The following is a 22478-nucleotide window of genomic DNA, read 5'->3' as shown; positions in this document are numbered from 1 at the left end:
CTCACCTGCTGCACCAATAATCCAAGACAGACACAGGGCAAAGCGTGGTTGACCGGGGACCGACTTTCCTGGTAGGGAAAACAAAAACTCCCGCGAGCGACGGCAAACGACGGCTCCTGGGGGCCAACGGTTGAAGAGGAGGGTAGGCCCGCCCTGACCAGAACCCTCGCCGTCCCCTGCACGTCTTCGAGGAGTGGGTCCTGCCAGCGCTGCTGACAGCCCGGGCGTCTGCTCGGAACATGGGGAGCGTGTTAAGAGCTGTGGGGAACTTCAAACGGAATCAGAGCGGTCACTCACATGGATTTTGGGTCAGGGAGGGTGCGGAAGATAATTGAGGAATTCGAAAAAAAAATAAAAAGAAAGCTGCCTGTATATGAAGGATATTTGGCCGTTAACTATCGAGAGCAGGTCCGCTGAGCGCGCTCAATCTTTTAGAGCTGCCTCACCAAGGTAGCTGTAGATTCACTGCCTTGCTTAATGGCACAGAAACAAAGACCAGTGTTCACTCCCACCACCGACATTTTCACGAAGGCTAATAAAGCACAGAGTGTTCAAATGTACCATCATCGTTTTTAACCTTTCTTGTGTGTATCAGCCTCAATCTGAAGATGCCTCTCTGCAATTTAACTTTTCTGTCAAAAACACCCCAGAAATGTAAAAATAAAAACTTCAAAACTCAAATTTCTGAGAAGAGAATGTTTTCATTTCTACTGGAAATGTTTTAAAACCCAGAATGTGAAGCCAGCAGGCCAGATATCACAGTACAAAGACTTTAAGTGCACTCTGAGAACTTCAGAGTCCTTCTGGTATGAATGTTGGTTACTGTCACGTTTTATTCACACGTGCATGAAGCCTGATTCACGTGTTGGATATTAACGCAGCTCTTCGTTTACTTTTTCTCTTATTTTGCTGATGAGCTGATTAAAATATCTTGTCTTCCACAAGTTAAACAAGGAAAACTAGATATTTATTTTTTATCCACTTGCACAGACTTGTCCATTCAGGGAATAAAAAGAAATGAGATTAAAAATTTGGAAAAAGACAACTTTTTTTTTTCTCAACTGATTCATGAGAGACTGATTTTGTTTTGTTTAGCTCTTTGAATCCCTTCAGTCTTTTCTTACAGACAAAATAATTTTTTTAAGCTGTTGTCCCTGAAGATGGTCTCATTCCTCTTACTGTATTCAGGTCAGAAAAAAAAAGGAGGGAAGCCGAGATGAAAAAATGAGCCCTGTAGACAGCAGGCTCGAGATCTGCAGCGTGTGCGAACACGGCCGTCTGAGCCGACGGGGACAAAAGCTTGGCTCAGTTTAATGCTTCTCTGGCTAAACACTTGTTGCTCCAAGAGCCCGCAGGCAAAGACAGAGGAAAAAGTGGAGCAAGAAAGACAAACCAAGGCTCGGAGGCTGCACGCTGGTATTTACAGATGTGACGCAAACTGGGTTGAATGGCGAGCTGGAAATCAAACACTCTGAATGAAGTGGGAGACAAAAGGCCGACGACCTCCCAGACCCTCAGCAATGAAACTGTCAAAGCCACCACCGGACGGCCTGGAGGTTTGGGGGAGGGGGTCAGAGGTGGGGAGGGCTGATGAGGAAGGGGAGCAGCTAGCTTGTTTGTTTCCCCATTAGCCCGGCAGCTGGGTGTTTGCCAAGGGTTGCAACACTTCACTCCAGTCCTCCACGGCCCCGCATTTCTACAGAGAGCTGGTGGGGGGAAAAAAGGGCTTAGTTCCAGTCGAGGGAGCATGGCAAGCTCTCATTTAGCTCCAGCAGCACTGCTTAGGCGTGGGACAGTGTCAAGCAGAGGGTCTCAAACTAAGGATCAGGGTCCTCTGAGGGGTCATTACAATGAAAGACGGAAAAAATACGTTTATAATACTCTGATTAATGCTTTTCGTCAAATGAAACCTACTTGTACCTCAGACCCTTCCCTTTTCAGCTTGTCTTAGCTTTTCCCCTAAGGCAATGGTCAGACCGGCATTTGCACTTCAGTGAGACTCCTGCATTGGCACACCAGGGGCCTCAAAACAGACGGAGAAAAAAAACACACACACACACACACACACACACTCCAAAAAAACCGAGCCTGCAATGCAATTCAACATAGTCCAGCAGCACACAATCAAATATCAATCAATCATCTTCCCACCTATACCTGCAGCAACCCATCCGCACCGACAAAGCCCCCTGTATGTTTTTCAACATAGTGCTGTTTTCAATCGAACAAGGCCTTAACCAAACCTCCTACGTGCCCATTAGGCGTCCCCTCCCCCGGGTAAGGTCGTAACATCACTATAGAAAATTTTTTTTTTTAAAAACCTCACAATTTGGGTGATTTGATCAAAGCTTGTACATGCTACGAGTTAGCCAAGGGCTCAGTCTCTGGGCAGATGCACTGAGACAGACTGTCAAATCATTATTTTATGATTCAAAGTCATCGGACAACGTAAACATACAAATCAATGACCAGTGAGCTGGAAATCGATGCGAGGATGTTCCAGCCCCTTAAATGCGTCTCAAGAGGAGCTGAGAGTGAGGAAGCTCAGGCAAGTCAGTGTCTTCACATGTATCCAAACCTTCAGGAGAGCAGCATTTGGATGGAGCGGATGGAAGGAATTTGTGTTCACATACTATATCTACATTACAGGTGCTGTTTTCCATGTAATCTTCCAATGGTGAGACATTGGGCCTAAGATTTGAAGAATTCTAACCTGTAGCGCCTCACGGAATAAGTGTAAAGGTGTCTTGAAACTTTAATGCTTCTATGCAATCTAAACCAACCTCGGTGATGGACACGAAAATAAAACAACACCGTTTTTATGCTGCACTGTGCAAGTTTGTCCCCTGAGAAAAAAAAAAGGGGAAACTGCTGCTCTGGCTCAAAAGTACGAAGGGATTCGAGATGCAAGAAGCAGTTTAGCTTTAAAAGCATCTTGAAAAGAGCAGGCAATGTAGGCACTTCTCAGCCTCGGGCCACTTAATAATTCAGATGTGGTAGAGTCACGAATTGCAAGTCCTCAAATGATCTATTTCCGTGTGTCCTGGACCACAGTGCTTCTGAAAAGCCCCTTTTCTCCTGACATCAGCGCAGCCGGCGCTCACTTCATTATGTTGGAAACTTCACACATCACAGGAGCAGGGAAAACCTCTCAAAGGGCTGAACGGGGAGGAACAGGATGTGCCGGGCTCGGAGCGGGGGCTCATTTGGAGAAATCAGGACTCAGAATCCACCAAATAAAGTACTCGGTAGGCCAGGCAAGGTAAAGAGAACTCAGTGCAGATTTTAGAATCTGCCACTCACGAACAAGCCTTGATGCCTGACCTGACTTGAACGGTGGCAGCGGTGGAAGATGCAGCACAACACGTCTCAGACTGAAAGTTGAACTTGAGCTCGAAGTTGTTTTTTGATGTCACGTTGACGCTGAGCACCGAGCGCAAACGACCCCCCCAACCGAGTCAAAAGTTTAACTGGCATCGGGACTCAGTTGCCGACAGAATCTGAGGCTCTGACAGGTAACGTACAGGAGTTTTCTTTAATCAAATGTAGGTCTCTCTCTTTTCACTGACAATATCACAATACTGACATTACGACACGGCAAATGTATGTAAACTCACACATTACGCACGGTCCAATGTACGCCCAGTAGACGTGTGTGTGTGTGTGTGTGGGAAACATGAAGTCATGCAAAACAAAGAACTTTAATTCCCACCGACAGCACAGCCTTAATTGGAAATGTCAGTGTTTTCAGTCATGGGGCATCAGGAAGTTGGTGCTGGCAGAGTGCAGGAACTTTCTGAAGAAAAATCACGTATGAAATATTGATATGCAGCACGATAAAAGGTTCATCTGTCATCCGTGACATCAGAAAAAATATTTCACAGACCGGATTTGAATTCAGATTTGTAAAATGACACTACAGTGTGCCCACAATACGATGCCACTGAAATTCAATAAGGTTGAATTATCGCCAGCAGTGACTGTTCTGGCACAGTGATTGAGAGGGACAAAAAGAACTGTAATGGCCACTTGCCACCACAAAAAAAAAAGAAAAAATCACCAGAGGAAAAAGAATATAAAAGGGAAAGTTATGACAAGAATTTATTTTGCATAGAAAAAGGAAAGAAATTACGTTTCCCTGGAAATAATCTCATCACAATGGCAGATTATTCAGCTTGTGAAAATGAGACTTTAGGACTCAGTAAGAGGCTAAATGTCTCGTTAAGACCGGTGCTCTCGGCAGTGTGGCCTGAACGGGTAAATTAAATTCACATTTCAGAGCCAAAGGTCACCGTTTGCAATTTAAAAAAAAAAGAAGTTAAAAACGTCTTGATCCGAGCAGTTTATCCAGTTTAGTTTGAAGTCTGCGTTCCCTCCTGTCAGGTGACCTTACCTGACCAGAATTTCTAATCAGGCTGAAAGTAGAGAATGCTGACACATAGGACTGAGGTGGGGCCGGGTCCCCGCTGTCACACGTCCCCCCTCCTGCCTCGCTTTTGTCCCCGCCCGTCATCCTCAGACGGAGTTTTTCCCCAACCCCTCTTTCTGTTTTCCTCTTTGCTCCTTCAGTACTTTCTCCCACTTTCCGTGTTTTCCTGTTTTCCTGCTCTCGGCTCCCTCCTGCAGTGTGCCTGTGGTGCATGGCTCACCCCTCGGGGGGGGGTCTGACTTGGCTCTTCCCTCTGATCACATGGTCGGTTTGGAGCCCCGCGAGGCAAACGGCAGCGTGCGCGCCAGTCAGGGGGCGACCCGGTTGTCACAGAAGAATCATCGCTGCGGCCCGAGCTGCCTCGGAAAAGGCAGTTTTTCACCGTCAACAAGCAGTCTGATCCTATTAGCGCTTTTAATGTCATACTTCACCGCCAACCCGTTGGGTGCAGCGTCGATGGATGTGAATACCCGCGCCGAGGATATTAACCCTCGGCACCGAGGGAAGTCAGAGATAGGCTCTCATGTATCTGCCTCAGTGTACTCTCCTTTTAATTTGAGTTTGAGCTGGGGTTTTTTCTTTTTTTTTTCATTTTCCCAGTCAGTGTCATCAAACTCAAGCTGCGAAGCGTGTCAGGCAGCAGCAACCAGAGATGCTCCAGATCGCCTTGGTGCGCTGCAGTCACACGTGAGCTGTATTCGTGTATTTCGGGTGCTGCAAAATTACAAATGGAGGTTTACTAAAAAAAAAAACAAGAAAACTAATGGAACTAAACTAATCGTGTGTTAAACTGACTACAAACAAACGCACTTGAATAGGTGAGGGAAATAACGGAGGGGTAAGTGGTCGAGGAGAGAGAGAGAGAGAGAAAAAAAAAAAACATCCTCGGGCAAACTCAAACAAGTGACGTTGTGATTACACGGCGAGCGTCTCAAACCCCGAGGCCAGCCGGACTCTGCTCGTCCATTACATTTATGATCCGGACACTTCATTATGTGGTATCATAAACACGTCCAAAACTGGAGGGTGACATCGTTCTGTGGGAATGAAGGGGTAGGTACCGCTCTGTGCTGTCGTCCTCAGAGAGAACACAAGAAATGGGAGGAACCTACATGTCTTTTTATCATTTGATTTATACCACATGAAACAGGAATATTTATTATGGAAAGGACATATGATTGTTTCGCTCGACATGAATCCATTAAAAAAAGCTGCCATGCACATAAAGCCTGGCACTAACCACAACTACAGCCCTGCGACCTGTGTCTAAGGCACCGCAGAGAGATGAGAGCGGTTCAAAGAGGCGAAAGAATTTTTTCTCCCCAAGTGCACGACGGCAAAATTCATTACCTTTTATGGTTCACCGTACTGTAAACAACGTACATGTGCAGTGACGTGTGCATGATTGGCATCGGGTCATAAACTCAGCAGGTCTGAAATCAAAAGCACACTCTGAATACGACCACCTCTGTTCAGGTTAATGTCCTGTTAAACTGCCTCAAAGCCCAGACCCCCTGGTGACGCTATTCACGAGGTGCCCTACATTTCGATTCCGACAGGAGCGGCAGCTTGCAATGCCAGCAATTCAAGCCTTGAGGGGCAGGTGATGTACCTGGGCATGGTGCTGCATATGCTGCCGAGCCCCGCTCCCCTTCCCCGCGGGCCGGGCCTGGTGGCACGCTGCCCTGCTGCAGTAGGTCAGGGCTTATTTAGCTCTGTCGGGACGCATGCGGGACATGTGACCCACGGTCTCCTCGGCTTCACGCCGTACAGCCACTGCGTGATTACAGAGAACCTGTGCTCCTGGTTGTGGGAGAAAGATGCAACACTTACCCCAGTACTTGTGTGCATTTTTGAGCTACTGGTGCTTTCCACTGTTCCTTCACCGGTTGTGGGGGGGGGCACTCATGCTAACCTCTAATGACAGGACCACAGAGAGGGCCGGTAAAGTGACAGACAGGGGCTGGTAACCACTTCGTGGGTTTTTTGACACTCCACCGGCCCACATTATTATATATGAACCTGCCAATCAGATTTATTTACTCATTAATGGAAGTTGCCAGCCCACTTTTACCCCTGTCTGTCACTTTAGGGAGAAATCTGGCAATTTTTTATTTCAAAACACGACTTTACAAAAATATGAGATATGAACATAAAGTACCGCAAACTTTTCAGGTACTCTACAAAAAATGTGTTTCAGTTTGATGACAAAAGGACATTTTTGACATTGTCTATAGAGCTTTACAGCCCTTACTCATCGAGCCAACCATCAGCCATCATTGGGCCAGCACTGGGCCACAGTTGAACATCTGTGTCTGTCCCTTGACGTGATTTTTTCAGAGTCTGCCATTATTAACGGCTGTTCGGTGTATTTGAATGAGTTGAATAGGCAAATTTACAAAGCAGGTCATTGTTTTGAGTATGTTGAGTATGAGCTGACTATGATTATTATATTGTTATTTCACTTAAACGGACGCGGGGGTATTTTCCTAAACAGAAGACTTTCAACAAAAGTCTTTTCGTTGCCTCTCAGGGTTTGATTAACGCAACAACTTCAATATCTATGATTCACTACGAAGACTGGCTGCTAGGATTTCTGGCCCTGCCCCCTCCCCTCCAATAATAGTGTATCTAAAGATTAAGTCAATTAATCAATTAGTACAACGCCACAAAATTAATCAGCAACTATTTTGATAAATGTTTGAGTTATATATCAAGCAAAAAAGCCAAATATTTGTTGGTTCCAGCTTCTCAAATGTGAGGATTTGCTGCTTTTGTCTGTTTGAAATCAGTGTAAGTTGAATATCCTTGGGTTTTGGACTGAACAAACATTTTGAAGACATCAGGAAAAGTTGATCAGTCTGCTCAACATTTCTATCTGCAAAATCCCTCCGGAGACAATTCCTGTTCTGTATAATATCAGCTCTCCGAGTAAAGAGTTTCAGATCTCCTTCGTCCGGTGGCAGCCATGTTTAGTACGTGACGTCAGCGTCGCAGTTGACATGAGCTGACAAGATCAGGGTGTTCAGGATGACCCGAGGGTGACGTCACTGAAGACCTCTGATTACATCCGGACGATTCCAGGCTCAACCCCCTCTGCCGGTCTGGTCTGACTCATCAGGTTACAGGGGCTGGAGCTGGGAGACGGCTGACGTGTTGACTGGTTTAGTGCAGACGCGGAACGCCAGCCGAACACCGTCAACCCCGGCCTCTGCAACTCGCCAGGAGAAACTGAACCGATGAGAAGGTCTGATCAATGCAAACCGCTTCAGCTGTGCGAACTAGAATTTTACCTGCGGGGAAAAGTAAAGACTCGCTCTTCTGTGTCTACATGTCACTGCCCTTAATCCGTGTCACACACGTGAAATCACCAAAGTGTTGATGAATATGGGTTTTTAAAGACCAAACCAATATTTCAGTTTCTAAAAAATTCCAAAAACCGATGAGCCTAACACACAAAATTTTAGTCTTGGCAGAGCAGAAAAAAAAAAACCCTTCTGATGAAAATCAAGGGTGACGAGCGGCCTTTTAAAAGAATGCAAAGAAAATAACGTGATTCCATTTATCTCCATGTAGCTGTCCCCAAGCCGGTGCCGCCGTCATTCAGTATGCAGATCGGACGCTGTGGGACTGTTGCGAATCCGCTGTTTGACGTTGACGTTTAAGGCATAGCAAGGCCGGGTTACCTGCCTGAACACTTAACGGCCTCCCCGCTGAACGATCAGACCGCTTTTTTGGCATCCGAACTTTTGACTGGCTGTCTTGGGAGTTTGAGCAGCTCCCTGATCTGATTTTCCACAGGGCTGCTGTCAAAAGATCCACTCTAAATTGGCTGATATTAGTTTTATTCGAGCAGAATGTAAAACGTTGCTGCAAAAAAAAGACTGACCACATTGCCCCGCGCCCTCCCAGCTGTCTGGGCGTCGATCAAGAATCACGCCGTCCATCAGGAGACACTGACTGGTTACGCAGGTTGTCGGGGAAAACATTTACATGCACCGTGCTGGGCTGGTTAATGTTAATCCACATATACAGGCAGCAGGTCAGTCGTTGTTTTTTCCCCCACAGTCAACCTTATTTTGAACTCACTGATTTTTAGTGGTCAGTCTTGACGCCACCTGTTCCATTTTTACTTTCCCTGTGTTTGTCATGCACATGCGACCATCTAAAAAGCCATTGAGACGCCCGGTTACCCGTAGACCGTATATCCAACTCGGTAAATCAGGTTTCTCTAATCTACAACCCCGATTACGTCAACCAGGTTTCTTGTTTACGTGACGTTTAAGAAATCAGATTACCGGAGAGAGCCAGCGCTAACCCGGTGCCTGAAGCGAATGTAAATGCACTGATGGGAAAGTTCCCATCGACTCTTACTGTAAACGAGCAATCAAACTGTTCAGCGCGAGTTTAGAAGTTGTATGTTTTGGCAGAGCAGAGGGGGGGGAATACAACATGTTGTGTGAGTCAGAGCGACATACAAAACGAATAAAATTTTATCTCTTACACGCTACAGAGAAGTGTGGAGATGCATGAAGTGATGATTTGGTTATTTTCAGGTCTAAAAACATTTTAAAATCGCTGGAAAAACCTTAGAAAAGCACAGGAAGATACTGCTTTTCTGCCTCAATATGCTTATAGCCCGTGGTTTTAAATGCCTGTCATCTCACATATTATATAATTGTGCCTTTATGTTGTTTTTTTTTTTTATTTAGCCGTCAAGGATGATCAGAATGAGCTTTGTTCGTGGCTTGGCAGAGTTGTTATTGGCATAAATCAGGCTGAACACCGATTTTAAAATCAAATAAAGAAATTCAAGTCTGGAAAAAGAAGAAAGAGGAAACAGATCATGTGTGGGGAGGCAGACCTAAACCACACAGGGAGGCCTGAGGGCTTCTATTGAGACCTTCACTTTAATCTGCTTTTTTTTTTCTCTCCATTTGTTCTATCTGCCCACCACTCCAGGTGTTGGGGGGGGGGGGTTCTTCACTTTGAACTCCAGTAGGGCCTTTTCCCAACTGTGTCCAAACATGCTGGGACGTCCCACCTGTCTCCCTGCCCTCTCCTTTTCCCCCACGAACCCCGCCCCCCTCCTCCTTTCCCTTCTCCTGCACCGACACTCTCCCTCCCCCTCTTCCCTCCTAAAACACCAACTGAACCGTTTCTGTCTTTACATCCTCCAACAATTATCCCCCCTTCAAAGCCGGGGGAAAAGTAACACGGGGAGGCAGGATGTGTTCTTGTGCATTTACAGGATCGGAGGTAGTTGGAGGTATGTTACTGCTCGCTGTTTTAAGCTTTACTGTAATTATGCTGATAACACAGCAAGCACAAAGCAGGAGTTTGTCATTTTTCCTGCCTGGGAACCACAACTCTACCGCTGAGAACCGTGTTTAAGGATTTTTAAGAGAGATTACCAGTTGTTGCGAGAGAAAAGTGGTGTTTTTCTAAAGTGCACAGCAGCAAATTTCATTCCCTCTTACTTGGCTTCAACCAATAAGAGGAGACAGAGATATCTTGAGGCCTAATTACCCCAAAGTGCATTCTGTGCTGATGTTGAATGTTTTAAACTGCTCAGGGTTTTGTCTTAAGATGGAACAAAGACTCTCCACTTAAACCTGGCTGACAGATTTCTTTCAGGGTTCTTTCAGGATTCCCCATCCTTTGTGGCGGAGGGAACTCAAATAATTAACTGAAAAAAATAGATCGGAAAAACCGTAGACTTTTCAGAGTCTTTTCATGTAGCTGCGTTCGGAAAGAAGCTCACCTCTTATTGGCAACAGATGACATGACTGGCTGACAGCTGATATTAAACAGCTAACAGTCGACATGAAACATTAAACAGTACAGTGGCAAATTAGTCGGAAGGTGGGTAATTTTATTGTTTGGATGAATTCAAATTTTCTTTTGATTCTGCTCATGATCTCTGCACACTATGTTCTCTCTATAAAATATATGAAATAAATTTTCAAACTCTGCCTTACTGTGCTTTTTACAGCTCAAAGTGACACTACACAGCCAAAAGTATGCAGACACCCTGGACCTCATACAGCTTCTTCACGGTTTTGTCTCGGCCCTGTAACTCTGGAGACGGTAGATCTGATATTTTAGACAAAAGCGCTTCCAACTTTGCGTGAACAGGTTCTATTTGTCCCTTTCCTGTTTCAACATGACAATGCCCCCCCCCCAATGCACAAAGCCAGGTCCACAAAGACGTGCTTTTCACAGTTTGGTACGAAAGACTGGCCTGCACAGAGCCCTGACCTCAACCCCATCCAACACCTTTGGGAAAAACTGGAACGCCCATCCGACACTGACAGGAGCACCAGACCTCAGATGCAAAGAGCCACGAGGATCCATATGATTTTACTAGCCTGTGTAGTGGCTAGCAGCTCACTCTCAGTCCCGCTTTGTGGGGCTGGTCCCGACTGTTGCGGTCCAGCCAAAAATGATAAACTATTATTCCCAAAAAGTCATGCTTACCAGAAACCGTGGTCCACAACGGCCTGTGGGATAATCAAATGCCATCCCTTCCTGTTGTAGCAGGGTTGTCCCTGGGAGAACTCGTCTACTGACAATGGAAAAGGAGTCAACTGCCTTTTTTTTTAAGCGGGTTTACGCACAATTTTAAAAAACCCGCCTGTAAGCGCTAATTTTGGTGTAAAAAGGGTATAATGCTCTTGTGAATGGGAGCAAATGCCTGCAGGTAGGTCGCAAGACTGGAGGCTGTTATAGCAGCAGATTAAATCAATCACGTATCAGTGTAATGTTCAGGCGTCTACACACTTTTGCCCATGTACCGTAGAAGGAAAGTGAAAACACTTGGAAGTTCAACTCACTGGGCTGGTTTGTGTCTTAATGACGTTAGTGGACAAGCCTCGGCTGCCTACGCGAAGGAACGAGGCGATTCCTCGTGTGTCGACGCCCTCGAGCCAAACACGACGAAATCAAACATTAATATTAAGTCTCAAGCCAGGAAACGAGTATCCAGCCGCAGAGTCCAAAGAATAGCACATTTCAGAGCAAAACCTTGGGCGTCCGCCAATACCCAGCAGAACCACAGGAATAAAGTTCCTCTCAAACTTCTTTCTAACCCCGGTGGGAGCCTAACCTTCAAGCGGCGGAGCGCCGGCAGTCGGCGGCTCTTCCTGTAGCGGCCGGGCCCACCATCGAACCACATCATGCGCTCTCATCGCCATTATCATCCGCGAAGCCAGTATCCGGCATGCATTATAGATGAGACACATCTTCTCGGCTACATCTTAGACAACAGAGGATGTGCAGCCGTCCCTACTGATTGTACATACACCTTTATCACCTATCCCAGCACACACACACACACACACACACACACACACACAAAGCAGCTACAGCCATCACTCACACTAACCTGCTTATGGCCCTTTGAATAATGCATGAGCAAATACCCATCAGGCTTCACAAACGGACTCAAGATTCTAATTCTGTGAGCGGACAGGGAGGGAATCTTAACCAGGACAGTGAAGTATGGGTGCACCTACCGCGAACAGCGATCCCTCGTAGACACAAGCTCCTAGGATGACACAGAAAGAAGAGAGGGGGGGAGAAAGAAAGAGAGCGTTAGCTTTAGGGAGTCCGGGACGGATCACACCTTTGGTATTGATATGTCAGGAAACCGTTTTTTTTCTTAGAGATTATGTAAACCTGTCAATAAAATTCCTGCAGACACTCAGGGCAAGTGGCAGCTCAGCCGCGTGAAGGATGAGGAATCGATTCCAGTCAGACTGTGGGATGCGAGTTTCTCTAAGCCCCGTGTGTCACGAGTGTCAGTGCCGTGCACTGTCAAACTCTGAAATCATACAACTCAGATCAATACACCCCTGCAACACAGAGAAGGCTTTCGGAAAAACAAACTAAGAAGCTAAGCCGTGAGGTGCCCACACGCTGAAAGGTCCTATGCTACAGGAAATCAGATTTCACCGATACTTGTGTTGTTGTGTATACATCTAACACAAGCCCAACTTGACCATCAAATGAGGGGGGCACATCCGAGCAGGTATATGCTGTATGTTCTAGCGAAAGCAATGCCCCCACAAGGCGTGCTTAGCTTTCACGTGCTAAACAACAATGCTAACCAGCATTTTGCTAGTTCTAGCCCAAATCTCCGAGGCAGATTCATCCAAAAAGTCTCTTAATTTCATAACGATGCATAAAGCCTACGCTTCTCCTCACTATGTCTTTATGAAAACTGATGACGACTCTCGCCTGTGGTGCCTGAACACCCTAACCCCTCCTACTTTGCTTCCACTGTTAGCCGTCCAGAAGTCACCATTGCATCGCTTTTTCGTTTTGTCTTCCAACTCTTAAACCGAGCATTGACCCCCCCCCCCATTTACATTCAGTGCATATCGAGCACTCGCCACTCGCCTGGAAGTTTTACCCAAAAAAAATGTACAGCATCTTCAGACCGAAGTGGCAGGACGCTGGTGACCAGCTCTGCTCAATTTGAGGGCTAGAACTGTTGATACAACACAGACAGGCGGACAGAGGTGCGCCTCGGCCCAGCCCTCGCAAACCCAGACTTGAGAAATCCGAAACCGCCTCAGGGGGGAGAGTACAGCAAGAGGTTAACATTTGCCATAACGATCCACATGGGAAAACAAGAGTACAGTCACGGCTGTATTCTCATACACGAAGCCCCAGAGCGAGTCTGTTTGTGTTGCTGCTTGGCGCTGTTGTTAATTCATCTCTCTCTATGGGAGAAAAGCGTGCGCTGCAAAATACCAATCTGGCAGTTTAATCAGTTCGGGGCAGATATACAGGAGTGGTTTAAGGTTGCAGTCGTGCTGCTGAAGAAAATTCTCTCCACGAGCCAATTAGTCGTTGGGATTTTAAACAATTACCGGGAGTCAGTTTGACTCGGAGACAATAATTAACACATCGAATGACGGTGGCTTTGAGCGCGTGAGTGCTGATTCAGTGTAATCCAGTTTGCAGATTTTGTTTATGCAAATATGCGAGAGGGGATTTCTGGCACGACTTTTTTTTCCTTGGTACCAACATGCATGGAAATGACTGGCAGTATTAACGAAACTGTTCTATCAGGAGACCGGCACATTTCAGCTAACTTGTTGTGGTTTGAAGCTTTGGGTTTTTCCCCTACACACCATCATTAGTAAGTAACTCCAATGGCAACAATGCCTCTGGCCTTTTTTATTTCTTGGATTTTTTTTTTTTTGAGTAACTCTAATCTTATTCCACATATTGCTTTACGTTTTGGCTTTGGCATAGTCTCCCTATGGGGGGAGGAAGGGATTTCCAGAAAATTCTAAAAAATGTATAAGTTTTGAACGGAGGTTTGGTATGTGGCGGGAGATTAGGGAAACCAGAGATAAGAAATGTTCATTTTTCATTGACAGAATCTTGACATATCAAATGCTGTTTTCTGGCGATCGATACTTGGACGTCTCGACAGCTCCAGTCTAAACGAGCCGCATCACAGGGTTGATCCTCTCAGCCCTCGGAGGAGAGACGCATCGAGGAACGGGTCATCTGAAAAATGAGAAACTGACGAGGCCTTTGCTTGGCTTGACCCACGCTTTGTATCTCGAGAGTTTCACAATGAAGTCGTGATCACGAGAAAACAGTGCGGTGTCTCCAGGTAAGATATTTCAACTCTAACCTTAAGATGTCATGCGTGATTATTAGAAACCATGTCCACTCCTGGCGTCTGTGGAGACCAGACCAAACGCGAAACATTTCACTACGGTCGCCCTTAAATGCCGCCCTCCTCTGCCTTGGCCTCACAGTCGGGTCTCTTTCCCATCACACAAGAATCCATTCGACGGGGTTTTTGAAGTGGAGGCTTTTAAGGTCGTTGTTGACAGTTTTCCAGGGATTGTATTTGAACTTGTAGGTAGGACATGCTTTCCATTGAAAGGTATCATCTACATGCGGTCGTGTGTCTCCTAGACATTGAAGACACTCTGTTTGGTCCAGATTTGCCTGAGGGTCTAGGCCTCTCTGGACCTGCCAAACTGCCAAAATCGATGCACCGTGGGGTAACTTCAAAGCTCGAGTTCGAGGAAGTCTCATTTAAAGAGGACAACGATTCTGCAGAAACCTCAGCCACATTTCAGCAGCGGGCAAAGGAAACGGAGTCTTGAGACCAGGAGGCCCTCTCCTGGTCTCAGCATCCTTCCGGCGAGGGAGCATCTCGTTTTACGACAGTTTCAAGCGCTGCCAGACAGATTGGACACGCACCGAGGGGACGAGGGGACGACGGGGTGCTTATGATTTGGGTTTTTAAAAAAAGAAGAAAAGAAAAACTAGAAAAAAAGAGGGAGAAGTCTGAGGCCAGGTTCTGCTGCTGCGTGTCAGCAGAGAAACTTCAACGTAGAACCCGACTCTTTAACAAGCAGGGGTTTGATAGGAAGACCGAGGCCAAACCTGGACCAGGTCGGTTCGGCAACAGCTGCGCACACCTGCTCTAGACCCTCCCCCCTGACAACCTTATGCATTGTGAATCCATGGATGGGATATTGAAACGTCAGCGAGGCCGAGAGCGGGGTCGATTCCCGAGGCGTGTTTAGACATTTGAGGCGGTTAAAGTGCTCGACGGGGACGCCCGGTCCGGGCGAGTCTCACGCGTGGCCTTCCCTGAATTCGGATTCCCGCGCGGTGTGTTGACGCCGACGCGCTCGCCTGGGAGGCCGTGGCCGGCGGGCACGCACGGTAACGCGGGTCCGGACTTTACTCCAGCGTGGCGCGCTCCCTGAACGGGCTCCTCTCAGACCGGCTTCGGGGTCTGACGAGAGCTGCCCCGGTGACTCGCAGGTCAAAACACGCGGACCCCTCCTGCCAACTTGTCGCCACAGAGTCAGCAGGTTTTCTAATACGTCTAGATCCTTTCAGCAGCCTCTCGGTGGCCATGGTTCGGTGTCAGGCGGGTCCTGACTCCACTGGGTCTTAAAACATCACATGTGACTTTAAAAACCATTGAGCCCCGGTGTTGACGCGGGTGTCGAGACTTCTCTTCACCTTCCAACTCAGTGCTTTCGGGGATGCAACGACCATCCGGACAGATGTGACTAATCTGAGCACGGGTGCCGCGTTCATCCCGGATTCAGTCAGAAATCCCATCAAAGGGAGGTTCGTGGGACACGTTTCTTTTCCAGGAAACAAGCAAAGCAAACTGTCGAAGTGGAATCACACCAACCTCTCCGTTAAATCTCTGCTCTCGCCCCGGGAAAACAATAACCCGCTCGGGGGGTCCCAGAGCAGGGTCCCAGCCCCCTCCAGGGGTCCTTGAGGGAGTTCCAGGATATCCTCAGCAATTCGAGGGATAAATTACATCTACTGTGGCCTGGATCAGTGGAAAACTTCCTCATAGAGAAGGAAGGCACAGTTGTGGCCACAACTTTCCCTCCCCTACAATGTGCAGGCTGCACGGATTGGCGTCTCCGCGCTGGAAAAGTAGCCGACGCGGGACTAGATCCGATCAGATCGCTCTAATGTGAGAGTGCGTGGTGGTCCCCGATAACCCCTGACCTACATAACAACCCCAACAACTGGCTGGGTTAAAAGAGACCAAAAATACCAACCATAAATCCCTCGGGGGACGGAGAGGATCCCCGCCAGAGCACCGACAAATATCCACCATCCGCCCATGGTCGGAGCCGAGACGGACCTTAAATCCAAATCCAGTCAGGAGGGAAAACGCGCGACGTGTTTGGGTTTCTCTCTCTAGCTCAACCGCAGGCAGTTCTCTCTGAGCATTATCGGGGTTCCGATGCGCCAGCAAACCACCGGGAAAGCTGCAGGAACCTTTGCAGGGAGCGGAGAGACGGAGCGCGCCGGGTCCGACTCCTGAGCGCTGCGCTCCGGTCTGGAATGCAGCGCAGTCCCGAAACCTGGAGAAGTATCCACCTCCTCTCACCCCGCCTGCTCACTGCTCTGCCGGCCGGACGCCAAACAAAAAACAAAAACAACCAAAAATAAAAAACCCACAAGATGCAATCGGACCGTCCGCTCTCCGGCAGCAGGAGCAGCCGCCTGGTCGCTTTTAAAAGCCGGGACGCATGACGGAGGCAGGCGGGGAGGCGGTCGCACTTTCTGCGCTCCCGCAGCGAATGGTGCGCGGTGTTTGAAGTCACTTCTTGCGGTGCAGCGGTCTTCTTGTCCTCCCCGAGCCCCCCCCCCCCCCTACCCGACTCCCTCTTCTTCTTCTCTTACTTGTTCGTCCTCTCCTACTCTCTCCAGGAGGACGTCCCACCGCTCCTCTGCTGCCCCCAGCCTCCCACCCACCTCGCAGATACCATGATCCCACGTGGTGGGGGCTGAAACACTTGGGAGGGAATTGAATGTGAGGTAGATCTTCAGGTGGACTCGACATTTGAATCCCAGTTACAGCAGGAAATCTCAGCTAAACGACAAATAAACGAGCGGTTCTTCCCACAGTGTCTCTGTGGAGTTTGCACTCCCCTAACATACCTTTCCCACCTGTGGTGTCTTTAGAATGATCCTTTTGTATTACCAGAGGGACTTCTAGTGCGTCCCTGGCACTTAATACTCACTTATTAGGTTTTTTTTATGGTGTGTTTATAGCAACCTTGAATATTTGATGGGGTTTTTATCCCCCGTTAATCCTCACTGGTCTCCTGTAGGGAGTTCGTGGTGACCTTTATCTCACTTAATGGCATCTGATACCCTGGGATCGTCCCTATTATATTCTTAAGCTGTTCCAATGTCTCTCTGTGGCACTTGAGGTGTGGGATATTGTGTTTGTATGCTGTAAAGCAGTGCGTCCAGACCAAGAGGTCTCTATAGAGGAATCTCAGGGGCCACAAATTGGCTGCCAGGTTGGGAAACAAGGAAAAAAAAAAAAAAATGTTCACACAAAGTGATGCTTATTTTTTTGGAGCCTTTTGCGTGCGGCTTCACTTCTTCGGGCCTCTCGAAAAGGATCCAGATCAAAACGTTCCAAGCGGGAGGAATCCCCTCGTGCAGCTGGAAGCAGACACGTGCGACTTTTCTGCTTCCAGGAGGGGGTCGGTCTTTGGGGGCCACTATTTCAAGTTGCCCCTCCGATCATCATCGGCCCCGTGGAGCTGTTGTTCAGGGCGTAGGAGCAATGATGCCGGACTCTACGGTGCTTCAGCGATGTACTGAATTAAGGAATCACTTTCACAAAGCCAGGGGGACTTTGTAGAGTTTTGATAGTGACCTAATGGTCGTTTTTGGGGCATTAAGTATCACTAGAAACTAGAGCTGGAGGAAGAGAAAATCCTTTTCTATTAAGAGCCAGACCTCAGTAGAAAGTGGCCACGTTTGTGGGATATTGATAAAGAAAATGATCCAGATCAGCCACTTCAGCCGCATTTACTCCTGGAAATCTGCGTTTCTACAGACGGTGAAATGCAGATTTCTCGACAGCGAGGAAAAAGTGGCTCAAATGGGAGTTTTGAACCAGTTTTACTCTCACTTTAACCCACCTGAACATACCTGTATCAGCTGCTGGCTCTCTACAGTGTTCAAATTATGTTGCCAGAGCAATGATATCCAGCTCTGTGGTACTTTAGGTGTGATATGTCGTATTTATACTTTATAGGGTATCACTTTCACAATACTAGAGGGACTTTGTAGGCTTTTTTTTTTTAATAGTGACCTAATGGCATGTTGTGCGTGGTATGAAATATCACCATGAACATCCCACAATGCTTTTGACATTTTTTCATTAACGGTAGCTGCGTGGTCTGAGTGAAAACTCCACTCAAAGTTTCTGAGGAACTGAGAAAATACTGAAGTGATAAAAGGCTTTTACAATAACTTTGTTGTGCGAAAACTAACTTTTATTACGTGTTGTGTTACTGATATATTCTGCTTTGGTGTTATATAAATTTTAAAGTGTGTCTGAGATGCCCAATATCAGTTTTATACCATAACCGTTTAAAATATTGTTTAAAGTCAGTTTATAGCTACTTTAACATACTTTATCATGTTTCTACCCCCTGTTATTTATTTCTATCACATCTCCGGTGGGGGTTTTTTTTTTAAACTTTATCTCTCTTGATGGCATTTTTATCCTCTCTGGTTACCATTGTTATATAATATCTCCACGTTTTAATAAAGCAATATACTGTATATAAAATGTAATAGTGAGTTTTATTATCGTTATTTACTCGTGGGTGCTGTATATTCTAATTTTATCTCCAATCCTACAGGTCGTTTGTAAAGTTTTTTTCACTGACTGTATATTAACAGCCCTTTTAGCTGATGTCTGTATAATATCTTTCTAAACTGTAGAGTATACAGTAGAGGATGTGTGCAGCTCTCTCTGTCTGTGAGTGTAATGTTTAATCAGAGGGAGTGCAGGACTGAGATTCCTCAGTGTCACATGGCAGTAACCTGATCTCCACTCGGGCCTTTTGTCCTCTGCCAGAAACAGGGATCAGAGTCAGTTTTGCCTTTGAACGATCGTTCGTTGTGCTGCTTTAACGCTGCTGCTGCTGCTGCTGTCTGCACCCTGCGACTATTTATAACCACAACCCAGTGACGCAGCGGAGGATTAAAATAATGTGGGTGAACCCCGACCTCAGTTCTGTGATCAGAAAAACCTCGGACATGACCAGAGGTCAGTCAAAATAGGAAGCATTTGACCCACATCACTCGACACTTTATGCCGAGTCTCCTGGTGATTTAACTCCGACACACTCTCCTCTCGCACTGAGGTCAGATATAAGAGGGTAAACTCAGGTCAGGTGGGTTCACCCTCTAATACATGACTGGCTGTGACCATTGAGGACATTTTCACACCAACAGTTAAAAGATGAATAGCATCAATTAGGTTTTGTTTTTTTTTTTTCAAAGTCAATCATCATCAGTTTCCTTTCTTATCATTAACGGTGCTTTTTATGTCGACTGTAATGCTTACTATGAAGTAACTGTTCATGTTAATGTGTTTTTCAAATGCTTGGGGGGATATTGTCAGATTAGGTGGAAAAGGAAGACAGAAGTCTTACTCAGTTCATACTCAACTATAACCTTAGTGGTCTGAGTCCCAAACAACACTTTACTGTGTGTGTGTGTATATATATATATATATATATATATATATACATATATTTTACTGTATATATACAGTAAAGTGTTGTTCATATACACATATATGTCCACATATATATGTGTTTGTTGTTTAATATTATTCGTATTTTGTTGAATTCACTTATGTCTTGCTGTCTCCATGATGTTGAGATCAGGTCTCTGTGGGGGCCAGGCCATCTGCTGCAGGACTCCTTGTTCTCCTCGTCTCTGAAGACAGTTCAGTCTGAGTCTGGTTGTGGGTTTTTGGGCTCGCTGTCCTGCTGCAGAACGACTCTGGACCAGACCAGACGTGACGGTGTTGCGCGATGGAATCCAAACATCCGGAGTGCCCAAACCTTTCGAACAGTTCTTGCGGGTTTTCGGGTCTCTATCCGGGACATGATGTCATCTGTACAGCGTGGTCTGAAATAACAATCGTAAAAATAAAATATGGGAAATCAGGATGACAATATCATGAACAGTTTGCAAACTATGTGAAGAATAGAGGCCTGTAAGAGTCAAAATGGCCACAAAACTAACAACTTTCTGAAGTTAATGTTTGTCAGCAAAAAAACTGTGAAGTCAGTTTCATCATTTTGACTCTCTCCCCAATTTTCATTGCCTCTATAGTCTCTTCTCTCTCCTCAACACTGCAAAATCCTATCACATTAGCTGCTACAACAGCCTGATTCCCCCACTGGGCCCTATAAAAGTTGCAACTTATCGCCACCTTTAACTCACTATCAACCTGCACAGCGTCAGAGGACGGATCTTTGGTTGGTTGTGCTAATTCAGCACACGCAGCCGGAGCAGACACCTCGACTCTCGCTGTGGTTTGGGAATTCGTAATCTTGTGATACCTTTCCAAAAACCTGATGTATGTTGGTGGCAGCTCACACTAACTTCCCGAGTTGTGCGGAGCTGCAGGTAGTGCAGAAATAATGGCTTTTTTTTCTTTTTTCGGCTTTTGTAAGAGCAAATCTTGGCCTTAACGGGGCAGAGAGACAGCTATAAGAATATTAACCCAATATCAACTGGGTTCAGTTAAAAACGGCTGGAGGAGCTTGAACTGGAGGACTAAAATAAATGAATGTTTGACCTAAACTTTGTCTTTTTCGGAGTTAAGACATCAGACAGGGTTCGGGTTTTTATTCATGTGGATCTCCCAGCGAAATCCTCTCAGACGTGCTGCGATATCTACAAAAATCTCCTTCACTGGGTTTTTCCTTCAAGATATGAATGTTGACTCAGCGAGCCCGGGGTAGACTGGTAAACTAATGAGTCATTTCAAGGCCACTCAGTAATTTTGAGCAGCTTTTAAAGCCCCATTTGTTTTCCTCCAATCCAAGAAACCTTCAAAAACATTTTTTTTTTTTTTTTTTTAAAACGCCAGCAGGAACCGTTGTGCACACACATATACTGTAATGAAGGTTGCGGGATAGTTCATAAAGTATGAAAGAGTACGTATCTATTATTGAGCAAACCACTCGACTTGTCCTTCGGTGACAATGTTCACATTTTGGATGATTTTAGCTGCAACAGGTTGCAGGAAGCCCTTAATTCCTCTCTACAGGGGTCGGCAGAACAGCCTAAGTCAATACTGCCTCCTGGTTTTCAGATGGCAGTACTACACCTCCACGTCAAAAGGGCTAAAGGTTTTGTGGACACCCAGACGCCGCCCTCATGTGTGGTCAATTCCAAAACCACGTACATCCACGAGCTGCTCTAGCAGCCTCCACTCGTCTGGCTTCTGGACCTGGCTGCAGGGATTTGCTCCCATTAGCCCCCAAAGGAGATGGGTTGAGGCAGGGCCAGATTAACCCTCAAGGGGGCCCCTATTGATCCGCGCTACACATGGCAGTTTCATTATTTCCCCACGGCACCCAGAATCCAACCACTATTGTACACCTGAAGTGGTTAATTGATTAATCAATTAGTTGGTTTACAAACAATGAATTAGGAACAATTTTGATAATTGATTATTCATTTAAATCATTTTTTAAGCAAAAATGCCAAAAGTTCTCTGGTACCAGCTTCTGCAATGGGAATACGTGTTGGTTATCTTTGATAGTAAAATCACCATATTTGGGTTTTTGACAGTTGGTGAGACAAAGCAAACTGTGAATGTTAACTCGAGTTTCGGTGAATAATTATGGGCCTTGTTACTACTATTTTCTGACATTTTACAGAACGATGATTGAATGAAGAATGATTGTCAGACCCGCTGACAATGAAGAGTTGTTGGTTTCAGCCGTACATTACTTCTGTGATGGAATACTAGTACTTTGTCTGAGGTTTTCTGTGTGTTAATTACTTCTTACTAAAACTGAAGCAGTTGGCAAAAACTACAACAAACTACCACATTATGAACTAAAACAGTCCTAAGAGTTAAATTTGAGACAGAGTCCCTCGACAAGACCGGGGCTACTAGATGGAAGATAGGGGACCCATGAGAGTTGACATTGCACTTCAGTGGTTCAAATTTCAAATGAATCTGTGATTAACCAAATTATGTAGATCCAAATGAAAAGGAGTAAACCTGGGGCTCTCAGGTCCCCTGGGCAGTGGCCTGCTTTGCCTGGTTGGTAATCCAGTCTTGGTTGAGATCATGGGCTCTGTGCAGGCCGGTCCAGTTCTTCCACGCAAAGCTGGGAAAACCATTTCTCCATGGAGCTGGTTTTGCCCATGTGGCAACTGCCATGTGGAAATCACAAAGACACAAAGACAAACTGCTGCCGCCATAGAGTTGGAAAAACACTTTGGACAGAGGTGTCCAAAACAGGCCTGAGCAGGAAGCTTATTTTTTTTATAATGATGAACATGAGAACTGCTGGCCATTCAGGAAGATCTCCAGGTTTGTACTGATGTCAGTTCACAGACTGCACAGAAACTTCCTAGAACCTTGACGTGCTCGGCCTCTTCACACGCGACGATAACGTGAATTCATCCTAGACAGGGGTTTAATGATTTTACACCAGACATATTAGATCTC

The 22478-nt window shown here is 46.2% G+C and overlaps 1 protein-coding gene across 1 annotated transcript in view; it reads right to left on the bottom strand.

Annotated features, from left to right (window-relative positions):
* fras1 (Fraser extracellular matrix complex subunit 1) overlaps positions 1–16430 on the bottom strand; it is a 235343-nt gene extending 218913 nt beyond the window's left edge. Inside the window, exons 1-2 of the mRNA XM_040154916.1 lie at positions 16009–16430; positions 11947–11978 (exon numbers count right to left, since the gene is read on the bottom strand). Of these exons, the coding sequence (XP_040010850.1) occupies positions 11947–11978; positions 16009–16075 (99 nt within the window). The 5' untranslated portion in view covers positions 16076–16430. The remainder of the gene's footprint in view (positions 1–11946; positions 11979–16008) is intronic.
* Between the last annotated feature and the right edge of the window lie 6048 nt (positions 16431–22478).

This window comes from Xiphias gladius, chromosome 19 (genome assembly GCF_016859285.1).
Source record: "Xiphias gladius isolate SHS-SW01 ecotype Sanya breed wild chromosome 19, ASM1685928v1, whole genome shotgun sequence".
Taxonomy (NCBI): Eukaryota; Metazoa; Chordata; class Actinopteri; order Istiophoriformes; family Xiphiidae; genus Xiphias; species Xiphias gladius.
This window is presented reverse-complemented; position numbering and strand designations above follow the sequence as displayed.